Source organism: Mustela lutreola, chromosome X (assembly GCF_030435805.1).
Source record: "Mustela lutreola isolate mMusLut2 chromosome X, mMusLut2.pri, whole genome shotgun sequence".
Classification (NCBI taxonomy): Eukaryota; Metazoa; Chordata; class Mammalia; order Carnivora; family Mustelidae; genus Mustela; species Mustela lutreola.
The window spans coordinates 63282658-63301399 of record NC_081308.1 but is presented as its reverse complement, the minus strand read 5'-3'; the positions used below and the strand labels follow the sequence as shown (position 1 = coordinate 63301399).

The 18742-nt window shown below is 40.2% G+C and overlaps 1 protein-coding gene across 2 annotated transcripts in view; it reads left to right on the top strand.

The window, feature by feature from the left end:
* The window catches only part of TEX11 (testis expressed 11), a 318657-nt gene that overhangs the window by 227717 nt on the left and 72198 nt on the right, over positions 1 to 18742 (top strand). For both annotated transcript variants that reach the window (XM_059156761.1, XM_059156759.1), the window contains exon 25: positions 18453 to 18525. In XM_059156761.1, the coding sequence (XP_059012744.1) occupies positions 18453 to 18525 (73 nt within the window). The remainder of the gene's footprint in view (positions 1 to 18452; positions 18526 to 18742) is intronic.

The window sequence follows — 18742 nt, the reverse complement described above, 5'->3', positions numbered from 1 at the left end:
CAGCAGTTGTGGGGCGCCTGGGTGGCTCAGTGGATTAAAGCCTCTGCCTTCTGCTCAGGTCATGATTTCAGGGTCCTGGGATCGAGCCCTGCATCCGGCTTTCTGCTCAGCAGGGATCCTGCTTGCTCCTCTCTCTCTCTCTGCCTGTTTCTCTGCCTACTTGTGATCTCTGCCTCTCAAATAAATAAAATCTTAAAAAAAATACAGCAGTTGTAATATACCATTGTGTGTGTGTGTGTGTGTGTGTGTACACACCACATCTTCTTATCCACTTATCTATCAGTGGACAGTTGGGTTGCTTCTGTATCTTGGCTTTTATAAAACAATGCTGCAGTGAGCATAAGGATGCATATATCTTTTTGAATTAGTGTTTTTGTTTTCCTTGGTAAATACCCAGTAGTAGAATTACTGGGTCATATGGTATTTCTTTACTTAATTTTTTTTCAACTCTTTACATGTGTGAACAGTCTTATTTATTTCAGGTGAAAATGAAATCTGTACTTAAGTTCAAACCAAAAAGTGAGAACATATTAACTAATGCATGTCATATAAGAATCTTACGTTGATATGCTTTCAGTTTTCCCTTCCCTTCCATCTTTTGTTATTGTTATTGTACATTTTACTTTTACATATGTTATAAACTCTCAATATATTGTTCTTAGTTTTGAGTAGGCTGTAAATTTATTTTTAGAGCTGTTAATAGAAGTTAAATGTTCTTTAAATTTATATATGTTTTAAGGGCTGCCTTGAATCATTTCTTTGTTGAGATCCAGAATATTGTTTGATATCCTATTCCTTTTGCCTCAAGAACTTTAACATTCTTTGTAGTGTCGATCTATTGAATTTACCCATCTTTTTCTGAAAAAGCATTTTTCCTTTATTTTTCATAGTTTTGCTGTGTGTAGAACTTAGAGCCATCAGTTATTTTTAATTTTAGCACTTTAAGGGTGTCACTCCACTGTTGTTGGGCTTGCACAATTGCTGAGGAGTCTGTTAGCCTCATCTTTGTTCTATATACAGATATCTTTTGTTTTCCCATTGACTGTCTATAAGATTTTCTCTTTTATCGTTGTTTTGTAGCAGTTCGAATATAGTATATCTAGGTTAAAATTGAAAAAAAAAATCCTTGCCATTCTTTGAGCATTTTTGCAACTATGGTTTGATGTCTTTAATTTTGAAAAATTCTTGACCACTGTCTCTTCAGATGTTTTTTCTGTCCTGTTTATCTCTTTTCATCCTAGGTTTCAAATTACGTATATAGTAGACTATATGATATTGTCCCACAATATGTTGTATTGTTTCTTTTTTTCTCAAAGTATAAATATCAAATATTAATATGTAAATATTAAACAACATAGTACTGCACAAGCAGGGTGCCAAATAAGAAATCGAACAGTAGGGGCGCCTGGGTGGCTCAGGGGGTTAATGCCTCTGCCTTCGGCTTGGGTCATGATCCCGGGGTCATGGAATCAAGCCCTGCATTGGGCTCTCTGCTCAGCAGGGAGCCTGCTTTCCTTTCACTCTCTCTGCCTGCCTCTCTGCCTACTTATGATCTCAGTCTGTCAAATAAATAAATAAAATCTTTTTAAAATATTTAAAATAAAGAAATCAAACAGCAGGGCACCTGGGTGGCTCAGTGGGTTAAACCTCTGCCTTTGGCTCAGGTCATGATCTCAGGGTCCTGGGATCAAGCCCCACATCGGGCTCTCTGCTCAGCAGGGAGCCTGCTTCCCCCTCTCTCTCTGTCTGCCTCTCTGCCTACTTGTGACCTCTCTCTCTCTATCTAAGAAATAAAAAAAAAAAAAATCAAACAGCAAATAAAAATATGTCTCAAAACAAATACATAAAAAAGGAATGCCTGGTGGGTGGCTCAGTTGTTGGGCGTCTGCCTTCAGCTCTGGTCTAGCTAAAGTTTAGTAGAGGAAGGAAATAACAAAGAAAAATCAGAAATTAATAAAATAGAGACCAGAATAAATAATAACATAACATTGAAAGTAATGACCAGGTTTTCCAAAATAAAATAAAATAAAATTGGTAATGCTTTAACTCCATTAATTTAGAAGAAAGACAAGACCCAAAAACCAAAGTGAGAAATGGATAACAACACAAAAGCTAACCACAGAAATACGTAGGGTGATAACAGATAACTATTAACAATGCTGTCCTAACAAATCAGAAATCTTCTTAGACCAATAACAAGAAGTGAATATTGAATTAGGAATCAAAAATCTCACAACACAGAAAAGCCCAAGACTACATGGTTTCCTTGGTGAATTCTGCCAAACATATAAAATATAATTAGTAACAGTCTTTATCAAAATCTTACAAATTGTGGAATGGAGGGAACACATTCAGAATCATTCTGTGAAGCCAGTATTACCTTGATATTAGCGGAGATACAAGAACAAAAAAGTCCAGTCTGTACAATGTAAGTATTACTACTCTTTCTTTCTTTTTTTTAAAATTTAATTTAATTTAAATTTTTTTCAGTGTTCCAAGATTTCATTGTTTATGCACCACACCCAGTGCTCCATGCAATACCTACCCTCCTTAATACCCCCTACCAGGCTCACACCACCCCCTACCCTCCCAAAAACCCTCAATTTGTTTCTCAGAGTCCACGGTCTCTCATGGTTTGTCTCCTCCGATTTTTCCCAGCTCACTTCTCTTCATCTCCCAATGTCTTCTGGGTTATTCCTTATGCTCCATTTGCATGATAAATGGTTCTCCATCCCCTCACTTTCAATCTGCAGGTATCTTTAGGTCTAAAATGAGTCTCTTATTGGCAACATATAAATGCGTCTTGTTTTTAATCCATTCAGACTCCCTGTGTCTTTTGATTGGAACATTTAGTCCATTCACGTTGAAAGTAATTCTAGAGAAATATCTATTTAGTGCTATTTTATAATTTGTTTTGTCATTGTTTCTGGAGATTTTCTCTAATTTTCTCTGACTGAAAGAGTCCCTACTTTAATATTTCTTGCAGGGCTAATTTAGTGGTCACAAACTGCTTTAGTTTTTGTTTGGGAAACTCTTTCTCTCCTTTTATTCTGAATGATAGCCATGCTGGATAGAGTATTCTTGGCTGCAGATGTTTTCCATTCTGCATGCTGAATATATCATGCCACTTTCTTCTGGTTTACCAAGTTTCTGTTGAGAAATCTCTAGCTAGCCTTATGGGTTTCCCTTAAGGGCCTCTTTTTTGCCTTGCTGCTTTTAGAATTTTTTCTTTATCACTGTCTTTTTCCAGTTTAATTACAGTATGTCTTGGTGTTGGTCTGCTTTTGTTGATACTGATGGCAATCCTCTATGCCTCCTAGATCTCAATGTCTCTTTCCTTCCCCAGATTAGGGATGTTTTCTGCTATTATTTCCTGAAATAAATTTTCTGCCCACTTTTCTCTTTCTTCTGGGACTGCTATAATATGAATGTTACTACATTTCATGGATTCATTGAGTTCCCTAAGTCTCTTCTCATGTTGCATAATTCTTCTTTGTGTCTTTTGTTCAGCTTCATTATTTTACATTATTTTATCTTCTAGGTCACTAATTCATTCCTCTGCTGCTTCCAGTTTGTTGTTCATTGCATCAAGCCTGCTTTTGATCTTGCTTATTGTACCCTTCATCTCTGATTCTTTTTTAACTCTTTTATCTTTGTGGTAAGGGTCTCACTGGTGTTTTCTATTCTTCTCTGAAGCCCAGTGAGTATCCTTATGATTATTCTTTAAATTCTCTGTCAGGGGGCACCTAGGTGGCTCAGTTAGTTAAGCAACTGACTCTTGATATCCTCTCAAGTCATGATCTCAGGGTCATGAGATTGAGTCTCGTGTTGGGCTCTGTGCTTAGCAGGGAGTTTGCTTGAGATTCTCTCTCTCTCTCTCCCCCTCTCCCTCATCCACCCCCACTATCTCGCTTGCTCTCTTTCTCTGTAAAGTGAATGAATGAATTCTTTTTTTTTAAATTTTTAATTTTTTTTATAAACATATATTTTTATCCCCAGGGGTACAGGTCTGTGAATCACCAGGTTTACACACTTCACAGCACTCACCAAAGCACACACCCTCCCCAATGTCCATAATCCCACCCCGTTCTCCCAAACCCTCTCCCCCCAGCAACCCTCAGTTTGTTTTGTGAGATTAAGAGTCACTTATCATAAGACAAACTTATGGTTTGTCTCCCTCCCAATTCCATCTTGTTTCATTGATTCTTCTTCTACCCACTTAAGCCCCCATGTTGCATCACCACTTCCTCATATCAGGGAGATCATATGATAGTTGTCTTTCTCTGCTTGACTTATTTCGCTAAGCATGATACGCTCTAGTTCCATCCATGTTGTCGCAAATGGCAAGATTTCATTTCTTTTGATGGCTGCATAGTATTCCATTGTGTATATATACCACATCTTCTTGATCCATTCATCTGTTGATGGACATCTAGGTTCTTTCCATAGTTTGGCTATTGTGGACATTGCTGCTATAAACATTCGGGTGCACGTGCCCCTTTGGATCACTACGTTTGTATCTTTAGGGTAAATACCCAGTAGTGCAATTGCTGGGTCATAGGGAAGTTCTATTTTCAACATTTTGAGGAACCTCCATGCTGTTTTCCAGAGTGGCTGCACCAGCTTGCATTCCCACCAACAGTGTAGGAGGGTTCCCCTTTCTCCGCATCCTCGCCAGCATCTGTCATTTCCTGACTTGTTGATTTTAGCCATTTTGACTGGTGTGAGGTGATATCTCATTGTGGTTTTGATTTGTATTTCCCTGATGCTCAGTGATATGGAGCACTTTTTCATGTGTCTGTTGGCCATCTGGATATCTTCTTTACAGAAATGTCTGTTCATGTCCTCTGCCCATTTCTTGATTGGATTATTTGTTCTTTGGGTGTTGAGTTTGCTAAGTTCTTTATAGATTTTGGACACTAGTCCTTTATCTGATATGTCGTTTGCAAATATCTTCTCCCATTCTGTCAGTTGTCTTTTGATTTTGTTAACTGTTTCCTTTGCTGTGCAAAAGCTTTTGATCTTGATGAAATCCCAATAGTTCATTTTTGCCCTTGTTTCCCTTGCCTTTGGCGTTGTTCCTAGGAAGATGTTGCTGCGGCTGAGGTAGAAGAGGTTGCTGCCTGTGTTCTCCTCAAGGATTTTGATGGATTCCTTTCGCACATTGAGGTCCTTCATCCATTTTGAGTCTATTTTCGTGTGTGGTTTAAGGAAATGGTCCAATTTCATTTTTCTGCATGTGGCTGTCCAATTTTCCCAGCACCATTTATTGAAGAGGCTGTCTTTTTTCCATTGGACATTCTTTCCTGCTTTGTCAAAGATGAGTTGACCATAGAGTTGAGGGTCTATTTCTGGGCTCTCTATTCTGTTCCATTGATCTATGTGTCTGTTTTTGTGCCAGTACCATGCTGTCTTGATGATGACAGCTTTGTAATAGAGCTTGAAGTCCGGAATTGTGATGCCACCAACTTTGGCTTTCTTTTTCAATATCCCTTTGGCTATTCGAGGTCTTTTCTGGTTCCATATAAATTTTAGCATTATTTGTTCCATTTCTTTGAAAAAGATGGATGGTACTTTGATAGGAATTGCATTAAATGTGTAGATTGCTTTAGGTAGCATAGACATTTTCACAATATTTATTCTTCCAATCCAGGAGCATGGAACATTTTTCCATTTCTTTGTGTCTTCCTCAATTTCTTTCATGAGTACTTTATAGTTTTCTGAGTATAGATTCTGTGCCTCTTTGGTTAGGTTTATTCCTAGGTATCTTATGGTTTTGGGTGCAATTGTAAATGGGATTGACTCCTTAATTTCTCTTTCTTCTGTCTCGTTGTTGGTGTAGAGACATGCAACTGATTTCTGTGCATTGATTTTATATCCTGACACTTTACTGAATTCCTGTACAAGTTCTAGCAGTTTTGGAGTGGAGTCTTTTGGGTTTTCCACATATAGTATCATATCATCTGTGAAGAGTGATAATTTGACTTCTTCTTTGCCGATTTGGATGCCTTTAATTTCCTTTTGTTGTCTGATTGCTGAGGCTAGGACCTCTAGTACTATGTTGAATAGCAGTGGTGATAATGGACATCCCTGCCGTGTTCCTGACCTTAGCGGAAAAGCTTTCAGTTTTTCTCCATTGAGAATGATATTTGCAGTGGGTTTTTCATAGATGGCTTTGATGATATTGAGGTATGTGCCCTCTCTCCCTACACTTTGAAGAGTTTTGATCAGGAAGGGATGCTGTACTTTGTCAAATGCTTTTTCAGCATCTATTGAGAGTATCATATGGTTCCTGTTCTTTCTTTTATTGATGTGTTGTATCACATTGACTGATTTGCGGATGTTGAACCAACCTTGCAGCCCTGGAATAAATCCCACTTGGTCGTGGTGAATAATCCTTTTAATGTACTATTGAATCCTGTTGGCTAGTATTTTGGTGAGAATTTTCGCATCTGTGTTCATCAAGGATATTGGTCTATAGCTCTCTTTTTTGGTGGGATCCTTGTCTGGTTTTGGGATCAAGGTGATGCTGGCCTCATAAAATGAATTTGGAAGTTTTCCTTCCATTTTTATTTTTTGGAACAGTTTCAGGAGAATAGGAATTAGTTCTTCTTTAAATGTTTGGTAGAATTCCCCCGGGAAGCCGTCTGGCCCTGGGCTTTTGTTTGTTTGGAGATTTTTGATGACTGTTTCAATCTCCTTACTGGTTATGGGTCTGTTCAGGCTTTCTGTTTCTTCCTGGTTCAGTTGTGGTACTTTATATGTTTCTAGGAATGCATCCATTTCTTCCAGATTGTCAAATTTGTTGGCGTAGAGTTGCTCATAGTATGTTCTTATAAGAGTTTGTATTTCTTTGGTGTTAGTTGTGATCTCTCCTCTTTCATTCATGATTTTATTTATTTGGGTCCTTTCTCTTTTCTTTTTGATAAGTTGGGCCAGGGGTTTATCAGTTTTATTAATTCTTTCAAAGAACCAGCTCCTAGTTTCATTGATTTGTTCTATTGTTTTTTTGGTTTCTATTTCATTGATTTCTGCTCTGATCTTTATGATTTCTCTTCTCCTGCTGGGCTTACGGTTTCTTTCTTGTTCTTTCTCCAGCTCCTTTAGGTGTAGGGTTAGGTTGTGTATTTGAGACCTTTCTTGTTTATTGAGAAAGGCTTGTACCGCTATATATTTTCCTCTCAGGACTGCCTTTGTTGTGTCCCACAGATTTTGAACAGTTGTATTTTCATTATCATTTGTTTCCATGATTTTCTTCAATTCTTCTTTAATTTCCCGGTTGACCCATTCATTCTTTAGAAGGATGCTGTTTAGTCTCCATGTATTTGGGTTCTTTCCAAACTTCCTTTTGTGGTTGAGTTCTAGCTTTAGAGCATTGTGGTCTGAACATGTGCAGGGAATGATCCCAGTCTTTTGATACTGGTTGAGTCCTGATTTAGGACCGAGGATGTGATCTATTCTGGAGAATGTTCCATGTGCACTAGAGAAGAATGTGTATTCTGTTGCTTTGGAATGAAATGTTCTGAATATATCTATGATGTCCATCTGGTCCAATGTGTCGTTTAAGGCCTTTATTTCCTTGTTGATCTTTTGCTTGGATGATCTGTCCATTTCAGAAGAGATCCGAAATCGTGAGGGGGGAGAAAGGGGATAAAAAGAGGTTCAAAAAGGAAGAAAGAAAAAAAAAAGAAAAGAATTTTAAAAAGAAAACAAATAAAGAAAAATATAAAAAAGAAAAAATATATGTATTAGATAAAGTAGCTTAAAAACATTAAAAAAGAAAAGGGTAAAAGTTAAAAAAAAATTTTACCAGAAGGCGAGAAAAAAAAAATTAAATTAACTGCAAGACTAAAAAAAAATCACAGGGAGAAAGCCATGAGTTCCGTGCTTTGCTTTCTCCTCCTCTGGAATTCTGCTGCTCTCCTTGGTATTGAAACCGCACTCCTTGGTAGGTGAACTTGGTCTTGGCTGGATTTCTTGTTGATCTTCTGGGGGAGGGGCCTGTTGTAGTGATTCTCAAGTGTCTTTGCCCCAGGCGGAATTGCACCAACTTTACCAGGAGCCGGGCTGAGTAATCCCCTTGGGTTTGCTTTCAGGAGCTTTTGTTCCCTGAGCGCTTTCCATAGAGTTCCAAATTGCGGCCTCCTGGTCTCCTGCACGCAGGAGCCGAGAGCCCGGGGCCCCACTCCTCAGTGCGCCCTCAGAGAACAGCGCCCAGTTACTCCCGTCTGCCTGACCTCTGGCCGCGCTCCGAGCTCACCGAGCCTGCGACCAGTTCAAGGTAACCCCGAGCTGGGAGCTTACTTTCGGCTCTGTCTCTGTAGCCGGCTTTCCTGTTCCAATACCCCACAAGCTCTGCGACACTCCGACACCCCCGATCCTTCTGTGACCCTGCGGGACCTGAGGCCACACTAACCCCGCGTGGGTTTCGCCCCGGTTTAGCCTCTGGAGCAATGTCCCTCAGCCGAACAGACTTTTGAAAGTCCTGATTTTGTGCTCCGTTGCTCCGTTGCTCCGCCACTTGCTGGGAGCCAGCCCCTCTCCCCGGGGTCTATCTTCCGGTCGCTTTGGATTCACGTCTCCGCCGGTCCTACCTTTCAGAAAGTGGTTGTTTTTCTGTTCCCAGAATTGCTGTTCTTCTTCTCTTCGATCTGCCGTTGGATTTGCAGGTGTTTGCAACCTTTAGATAAGCTGTCTAGCTGATCTCCTCCTAGCTGAAGTAGTCTCAGCCTGCTACTTCTCCGCCATCTTGACTCCTGAATGAATGAATTCTTTATCGGGAACATTACTTATATCTGTTTCATTTAGGTCTATGGCCATGGCCTTATCTTGTTCCTTCATTTGGATAAATTCCTACATCCTGGAGTTTTGTCTAAGTCTCTGCTTTCATCTCTGTGTTAGAAAAGCCAGTTATGCCTCCTGCTCCTAAATGTAATGTCCTTATGAATAAGAGCTCATGTCATGCCCAGGGCATGGTGCTTCAGAGTGATTCTGGTGTGTGCCGTGTGTACTGTGCTATTGTGTTTTGCCTGCTGTGTCCTTCAGGCCAGTCATTTGCAGAGGTTCTCCTAGCCTGTTGTTGGCAGTGTTTGGTCCCTAGCCTGCAAGGGCCAAGTTTTAACTAGGTGTGCAGTTTGCTTGTGAAATAAGACCTGATACCAACTCCACCAAGACATAGGCCCTGTAGAACTCTCTGGTTGGGAGAGATGGTATGGGCAGGGATTTGTGGTGGTCTTCTAGGGGAGGGGCTCTCCATGCTGGGACTGAAGTAGGCTTGACTGAGAAGGGTAGTCCCACCAGAGCACAGGGGTTGTGGTTTTGTGTAAGCAAGTTAGGCAGCCAGTATCCGGGCTGAGCTGCTTCCCTCAGGTGGTTCTGTGTTTATGCTGGGAGGGCTGGGGGAGGAAATGGCACCAGTCAGCTCTTTTCTTTCCAGAGAGGCCTGAAGGAATAATCTCCCACTGTATGTCCTAGACATTCTTCAGATCCCTATTTCCATGCTGTCTTACCCAGGTTGTTTGCTTGCCTTCTTTCCAGGAGCAGCACAGTGCCCTCAATTTCCTATCCTAGCCAAGACCGCTGACCCTTAAACCTCCAGGCTGTAAGCCTTGCTGGTTGCAAGAACTCCAGAAATTCAGTTCCTCCAAGCCAGTAGCTTTGGGGAAGTGTTCTTCTTGTCCATTCCCTTACATGCTCCTCTCTTTCTGTCTCTCTCTCTCTCTGTCTCAGTCTCTCTTTCTCTCTCTCTTGCCCTTCTCAATGACAGCTCCCTCTCCTCTGAAGTACTTGTTATCTGTTTCTCCCTTAAACCGTGTCTCTACACTTCCTACCTTCTTTGATATGGCCTCTTCTCTCCCTTTAGTTGTGGAATTTGTTCGGTCAGTCTTCAGGTTGATTTCTGGGGTATTTAGGATGATTTGATAGTTATCTAGTTGTGTTCATGGGACGAGATGAACCTCGTGTCCTCCAGTCTGCCACCATCTTCGTCTCCCACTTCTTCTAGATGTAATTTTTTTGAGCAATAAAAAAGAATGAGATCTGATGATTTGTGACAATATGGATGGACCTAGAGTATTATGCAAAGTGAAGTAAGTCAGAAAAAGGAAATATAAACCATATGATCTCAGTTATATGTGGAATCTAAAAAGGAAAAGAAAAAAAATGGAAAAAACAAACAAGCAAAGCAAACAGACTCTTAAATACAGAGAACAAACTGGTGATTGTCAGAGAGGAAGTAGATGGGGTGATGGGCAAAATAGGAAAAGTGGATTAGGAGATAGAAACCACCACTTATAAAATATATAATTTGTGAACATGAAAAGTATAGCACGGGGAATATAGTCATTAACATTTTAATAACATTATATGCTGACTATACTTATTGTGGTGAGCATTGAGGAATGTATAGAATTGGCCAATGAATATGTTGTGCAAATGAAACTAATGTAGCATTGTATATCAGTTATACTTCAATAAAAAAAATATACAGCAGGGCGCCTGGGTGGCTCAGTCAATTAAGCATCTGACTCTTGATTTTGGCTTGGGTCATGATCTCACGGTTAGGGGATCAAGCCCCATGCCCCTACTCTGCATTCATCGGGGAGTCTGCTTAAGGATTCTCTCCCTCTGCCCCTCCCACTACTCTCTCTCTAAAATAAAAGAACAAATCTCAGAAAAAAATATACAGCCATTATAATTTATCGAGGAACTACATCTCCTTCCTAAAATGGGTTGGATAAACTACTGCCGGCTAGCCAAATCAGGCCAGTGGCCTGTGTTTCTGCAGCCGGACCACTAGGGACTTTTTTTTTTTTTTTTTTTTACATTCATGGAAGGTTGTGAATGAAAATATACGTGAAAGATAATAAAAAGATAATAAAAGAAAATATATGTGGAAATGTATGTGAAAAAAAATACGTGAAAGATAGTTGTGTGGCTGGAAAAGCCTAAAACATTTACTGTTTGACCTTTTATACAAATGTATCCTGACCCCTATCCTACATTATTTTTTAACAAACGTATTGAGGTATAATTAGCATAGCTTAGGATTCACCCAGTAAAGTATACAGTTTAAAGGTTTTTAGAATATTCAGATTTGTGCAGCTATTGACACAATATAGTTTTTTTGTTTGTTTGTTTTTGGGTTTTTTTTTTTTTTTAAGATTTCACTTATGTACTTGACAGAGATCACAAGTAGGCAGAGAGGCAGGCAGAGAGAGAGAGAGAGAAGGAAGCAGGCTCCCTGCTGAGCAGAGAGCCCAATGTGGGGCTCAATCCCAGGATCCTGAGATCATGACCCAGGCAGAGGCCTTAACCCACTGAGCCACCCAGGCATCCCCACAATATAGTTTTTAAAACATTTCATCACTCTAAAAAAATATCACTTACCTATTAGCAGTCACTCCCTGTCCCAACCAGTAGCCCTAGGCATCCACTAATCTATTTTGTGTCTTTATAGATTTCCTATTGTGGATATTTCATATAAATATTATCATATGACTTAATCTTTCCTGAGTGACTCCGTATAGGTTCACCATGTTGTAGTTTGGATCAGTACTCCATTCCCACAATGGCTGAATGATATTCCAATATATGAATATACCACGTTTTGTTTTTCCATTCATCCATGGATGGATATTGAGTTTTAACAATTTTCAGCTGTTACAAATAATGCTCTGGTAAACACTTATACAGAAATTTTGTGTGGACATGTGTGTTTTATTTTCCCTTGAGTATATACCTAGCAGTGGAATTGCTCGGTTTTATGATAACTCTATGCTTAATCTTGTGAGGAACTACCAGAGTATTTTCCAGAGCAGCAAAACCATTTTACATTCCCACCAGCACTAGGCTAAGGTTCTACTTTCTGCACCTCCTTGCCACAACTTTCAGTTTCAGTAGTTTATGTTTCTGGAAATGTGTGTATTATAATCTAAGTGATCTTATTTTTTGGCTTACATTTGGTCATAGTTTTCCCTTAGAATCATTTTTTTATTTCTGTAAGTTTGATGATTATGGCCCCTCTTTCACTCCTGATTATAGTCATTTGTGTCTTCTCCTTTTTTTTTTTCTTGACCAGTTTATACAAAATTTTTTCAATTTCATTTTCTTTTTCAAGAACCAAGTTTGATTTCTTTTATCTCCCTATTATGTTTCTGGTCTCTGTTTCATTAATTCCCACTCTAATCTTTATCATTTTCTTCCTTCTGGTTGCTTAGGTTTTAGTTTGCTTTTCTTCCAGTGTCTTAGAGTAGAAGTTTAGCTTAGTAACTTACTTCTTCTTTTTGTAATAACTTTTATAGCTATAAATTTCCCTCTAAGCACTGTGTCTTAAGCTGTTTGAAGCACTATAAATTTGGGGACACATTCAGACCCACAGCATTCCTCCTTTGGCCCCTCAAAATTCATATCCTCCTCATACAAAATACATTCATTCCATCTCAATAGCTCTAAACATCTTAATTCATTCTAGCATTGACTCAAAAGTCTAAGTCCATAGTTTCTTCTAAATATCATCTAAACCAGATACGAGGTAAGATTGAAGGTACAATTCATCCTGAGGCAAATTGCTCTACAGCTATGAACATGTGAAATCAAACAAGTTATATGCTTCCAAAATGCAGTGGAGAGACAGGAATAAGATAGATATTCCTATTCAAAAAGGAGAAATAGGAAAAAAAAAGTTAATGGGTTCAAAGTAAGTCTGAAACCTAGTGGGCCAAGTAATATTAAACACCAAGGCTTGGGAACAATCCTCCTTGGCTTTGTGTCCCACATTCTGGACCCACTGGGACTGCAGTTGTGTCCCCAAACCTCTAGGCCCCATCCACATGGTTCTGCCAGGTGTAAACCCATGCTATAGCTCTCACAGATTAAGGTTCAGACTGGAATCCCTCACAGTAGCTGTGCTGCCCTGGGATGGAAAGCTGCACTGGGTGTTGCCCCTAATGGGGGTCTCCTGCTATAGCTTCACCCCACAGCGGTTTTTTGAGCTCCAAAGTCTCCTCTGGCATCTTTTGAAATCTAGGTGGAAGCCTTTATGCTCCCCGCTCTTGCATTCTGCCTACCATGAGGACACCAAGCTGATGACTTCCCAAAGTTTGTGACCTATGCCGTCTGGAGGGGCAGGCATAACAGCCTGCTGCACTTGGAGTGGCTGTGCAACATGGCCCCAGAATTTGAGAAGGGGAGTCGGGGAGGTTCAGTGGCACTGGGGAGCTGTGTCTCCTCCTTTGAAATCATTCTGCCTCTTAGACCCTTGTACTCTAGGGCCTGTGTTGGGAGGCCTTTTTTAGGGCCAGCCCCAAGAACTCTGAACTGCCTCAGGTCATTCTTCCATTGCTTTGGACAAGAGTTACTAACTTCTGTTTAGATGGCTGACCAATTTCCCCATTGTCTTGGTGTGTGAATAGCTCCTGGCTTCTGTTGAGAGGGTTGAACCACAGCATTCTCCTTATCAAATTTCAGTCATACCCATAGTGTTCCGTCTTAAACTAGCTTTCTTATTTCTTTCAATTTGATAGGCTGAAAATTTTCCAAATTTTTAAATTGTGCTTCCTTTAAAAAAAAAAAAAAAGATTTAATTATTTATTTGAGAGAGTGTGCAAGAGAGTGAGCAGCAGTTGAGGTGGGGGGCAAAGAGAGAGGGAGACCAGAATCCCCACTGAGCAGGGAACCCAATGTGGAGCTCAGTGCGGGGGTCAATCCCAGGACCTGAGCAGAAGGCAGACACTTAATGGATTGAGCCACCCAGGTGCCCCTGTGCTTCCTTTGTGATTAGCATTTTCACCTTTAAATCATTTCTCTCTTCTTATATTTTACTATAAGCATTCAAGAGAAACCAGGCCACTTTTTCAGCACCTTGCTTAGAAATTTTTTTAGCCAACTGTCCAATTTCGCCACTCAAAAGTATTCTATGAAACACTAGGACATAAACACAATCCCGCCAAACTTTTTGCTATTTTTTTTTGCGTGGGTGGCTTTCCTCCAATTTCCATTGTTCCTCCTTCGTCATCGGAATGATCTTCAATATCCATATTTCTACCAACATTCTCTTCACTGTATTCCCAAACCGTTCTCTAAGAAGATTGATTTCTGCAGCTATTCTCTTTCTTGGTCCTCATGTAACCAGGGCACAGGGATGTCTGAGGGTCCCAGACAGACCAGATCTGGCCATGCGCTGACAAAATCCAAAGGCAGAGAGGGGAATAGTGGTGAAAAAAGAAAGGAATTTATTTCAGTGAGGGCAACAATGGGAAGATAGCAGACTAGTGTCTCAAAGACAACCGTGGAAGTGCTAAAAATAATTCTAGGTTTATACAAGGAAAACGTGGGGAAAAGGTCAGTAGGTACATGAAGATCCCATTGTCTTGGGATCAGTCACATGGGGTCTTGCAGGCTCAGGGCAATCCTTATTGCTTGAGAGGGTAGTTTAATTCCCATCATGGGATGCTTTGCCCACAGAGTACTTTGCCTGAGTTGAGATAAGCCAAAAAGAAGAGCTTCATCAATTAGAAAGTACAGACGGAGGTAAAAAATGGAGATAGCTGAAGTCCTCTTTCAAATATGAGAATTGCTCTTAACCATTCATTCTCAGCAAAGTAGTTTTTTTCTAGCTCACGCCTCTGAACTCTTCCAGCTTCTACCCATTACACAGTTCCAAAACTGCTTCCATTCATTCAGGCGTTTGTTAGAGAAGCACCCCACTCTCAGTGCTAGTTTTCTCTCTTAGCCCGTTTAGGCTTCTATAACTAAAACACCACACACTGAGAAGCTTATAAACAACAGAATTTTATTTCTCACAGTTCTTGAGGATAGAAGTCCAAGATCAAGGTACTAGCATGGTTGTGTTCTCTGGTGAGGGCCTTTTTTCCTGATTCATAGTTTGCGCCTTTTTTCTTTGTCTTCACATGGTAGAAAGGGCTAAGGATCTCTCTATAGCCTCTTAAAGGGCACACATCCCATTCTTGAGGGCTCTACCTCTGTGACTTTAGCACCTCCTAAAAGCCCCACCTACTAATACCTGCACCTTTGAGGTTTAAGATTTCAACATATGAACTGGTTGAGTGGTACACATTCAGACCATAGCATACTGCTTGAGCAGCATCCCATATGTTTTGGTATGTTGTGTTTTCTTTTCATTCGTCTCGAATTATTTTTAAATTTTCATTGTGATTTTTTTCTTTGACCCATTGTTTATTTAGTAGCCTCTTACTTAATATATCCACATATTTGTGAATTCCCCAAACTTGTATTATCTTATTGATTTCTAAACTTACTCCACTAAGGTCAGAGTACGTAGTTTGTGTAATTTCATGTTATTTAAACTTTATTTGAAGTTTGTGTTGGAGCCTAGCATATTGTCTGTCCTGGAGAAAGTGCCGTGTGTGCTTGAGAAGAATTTGTGTGATTCTTGGGTTGGTGGAATGGTCTATGGAATGGTGTGTTAGTTATAAAAAACAATGGTTTTGGGGTGCCTGGGTGGCTCAGTGGGTTAAAGCCTCTGCCTTCGGCTCGGGTCGTGATCCCAGGGTCCTGGGATCGAGCCCCATGTCGGGCTCTCTGCTCCGCTGGGAGCCTGCTTCCTCCTCTCTCTCTGCCTGCCTCTCTGCCTACTTGTGATTTCTCTCTGTCACATAAATAAAATTTAAAAGAAAAAAAAAACAATGGTTTTATACAATTGCTTTTTAAAAGAATTGAAAGAAGAAAAAAGAAATATATATTTATATACTTTTATGTTTACATAACTATTACATAATTGCTTTTACCAGTGTACTTTTTTTCTGTTTGGATTCAGACTATCTGGCGTCATTTGTTTTCAGCCTGAAGAACTTCTCCTAGCATTTTTATAAAATGGTTCTGCCAGCAATAAATTCTATCGACTTTTGTTTATAATTTTTTTGTTTTTTGCTTTCAGTTCTGAAAGATAGTTTTGCTGGTTATTAGATTGTTGGTTAATGGTTATTGTCTTTGGGGCGCCTGGGTGGCTCAGTGGGTTAAAGCCTCTGCTTTCGGCTCAGGTCATGATCCCAGGGTCCTGGGATCAAGCCCTGCATCGGGCTCTCTGCTCGGCAGGGAGCCTGCTTCCTTCTCTCCTCTGCCTGCCTCTCTGCCTACTTGTGATCTCTATCTGTCAAATAAATAAATAAAATCTTTTAAAAAAACTGTTACTATCTTTCATCATATTGAATATGTTATCCCACTGCCTTCTTTATTGAGATTATATATTTGCTGAGACATTGTCACCAAACCTTTGTTAAACTGTGATTTCCTTTTGTTGTTTGAACATACTTAAAATAGCTGCTTTGAAATCTTTGTCTGCCAAGTTCAGCATCTGGACCTTTTCAGTCAATTCCTCTTGCCTGCTTTTTTCCTGCATTTGGGTCGTACTTTACCATTTCTTTGCATATCTCACAATATTCTGTTGAAAACTAGACATTTTAGATAATATATTGAAGCATCTTTGAATACTCATTCCCCTCTGTGGTTTGTTGTCATTAATACTTGCTTGTTTATTGGTTTAGAGACTTGGCTGGGCTAGTTCAGGCTAGTCTACTTCCCTCAGCTATACAGAAGGGTTCGGCTTCTGATATCACTCTCTAGAGGTCACAGTCTTTGCTTGTGGAGTCACCCTGGCCCCCCCTCTACAAAGGGATGAAAGTAGTTTTAGCAGGGTTATTTTTATAGTTTCTCTTTCCGCGATATCCTTGTTAACTTCTGAATAGTCTTTCATTGGTGTTAACCCAGATGTTAATCTTGACTAATTACTAGCATGGTTGCTTTTTGGTGGGGGTGAGTGTGTGTGTGTGTTTGTGTGTGTGCGTGCGCACGTGCATGTGCATGTTTGTGTTCAAAAATGCTTTTAGACATTAATTGTTCCACAGTCTGATACACTTAATGTGAGGCTCCTTTGAAAAGTGGTAGGGATCTTAGTTTTTTCTCACCCTCATTCCCTATGTAAGCTTCTGGCTGGTCTTCTGTTTTGCATGTTGACATCATTGAGCTATTAGCCTCTTTTTAAGTATTCAACTCCGAAATCTCCCTTTTTTTTTTTTTTGTAGTAGCCTTAGACTTGAACTTCCCCAAGCTGTGTTCCAATTAAAGTCAGTCCTCTTAGGCAGAGATACAGAGCTGACTCTTCTAATGAGCTGCTGCTTCTCCTGAGAAGAAATTTTATATCACTGTTTTGGAGCTGGAAGTGGGAACATGGCACATTTCTCTCAGAGTGACAGTCCAGCTCTGTGAGTAAGGTGCTTGGCAGGAGTCATAGTCCCTGGCATTCTGAACTTGCCTCTCCCAGTGGAAACTCTGTCCTATAAGCAAGCTGCAGTGAGGGCAATTGAGACCCAGTAACTGTAATTTCCCATGCCTGGTTATAGGGACTGGGTAGAGGAAGAGAGCTCCAGGCCTCTTATTTGTGCTTATTATAATAGAGTTCCTGCAATTCAGATCGGGGGGAGGAGGATGAAAAGTGCTGGCAGCTTGCCCCTTCTGGAAATGCCTAGTCTAGAAGCTGAGAATACAGGGAGCCCCATCTTCTTGGTCATACACACCCCCCCAAAGTAGCACTCACACTGAGCTGGGAGTGGATGGTGAGTAGATGAGGGTTCAGCTATCATGGGTGTTTACTGTCTTACTGAGACTCAGTAGATTCCTGGAATAGAAGTGTCTCCATTTTCTTTTTACCCTTTGGGCAATTTCCTGAGACTTTACATGTTTGTGTTTTATAATTCATCAGTTACGGTTGTTTTACTAGGGGGAGGGTCCATGGAACTCCTCATACCACCATTCTAGAAGTGCTGCTCTTCTGTCCTAGATTATTAAAATTGATAGTGCTAAAGATTTTCTGTTTAATCCTCATTTTCTGGGACATGAAGAAAATTACAAATGGGGGCACCTGGGTGGCTCAGTTGGCTAAGTGTCTGCCTTTGGCTCAGGTTATGATCCCTGGGTCCTGGGATTGAGTCCCACATTGGGCTCCCTGCTCAACAGGGAGTCTGCTTCTTCTCCCTCTGTGGCTGCCCCCTGCTTGTGCTTGTATTTCTGCAACTAAATAAATAAGTAAATAAAATCTTTAAAAAAGAAATATAAATAGGGGCACCTGGGTGGCTCAGTGGGTTAAAGCCTCTGCCTTCAGCTCGGGTCATGATCCCAGGGTCCTGGGATGGAGCCCCGCATCGGGCTCTCTGCTCTGTGGAGAGCCTGCTTCCTCTTCTCTCTCTGCCTGCCTCTCTACCTACTTGTGATCTCTGTCAAATAAATAAATAAAATCTTTTAAAAAAAAAAAGAAATACAAAGAGAGGTTAATATTTGTATATAAATTATAAGTGTTCAGCTTAAACTGTAATTTTTCTATCATTTTTAACTGCTTTTAATGCATATGATACATTATTTTAATTTGCTTTAAGTTTTGTCTGGTTGAGACTAATTTTCTTTGCATTATTGCCAAATAGACCGAGTTACTGAGTCGTGCCCTCGAGCAGATCCATAAATGTAGAGAAATTTGGAATCTCCTGAAAGAAACAGGTACAGTGGGAACTGGGAGTTCGGTAATACAGTTATAAAAGGCATTTCTAATCTGAATAACTCAGTCTTTATCACCAGAAATTTGTGCCACTTCAGTACTTGATAGCCAGTCAAATGATTGTTTGAAGACCGTATGACTATACTTTGACTCTCTGACACACTGCTTGGCATAAGAATATTTTTTACTTTGTTTTTTTATGGAAGCATAGTATTGAGT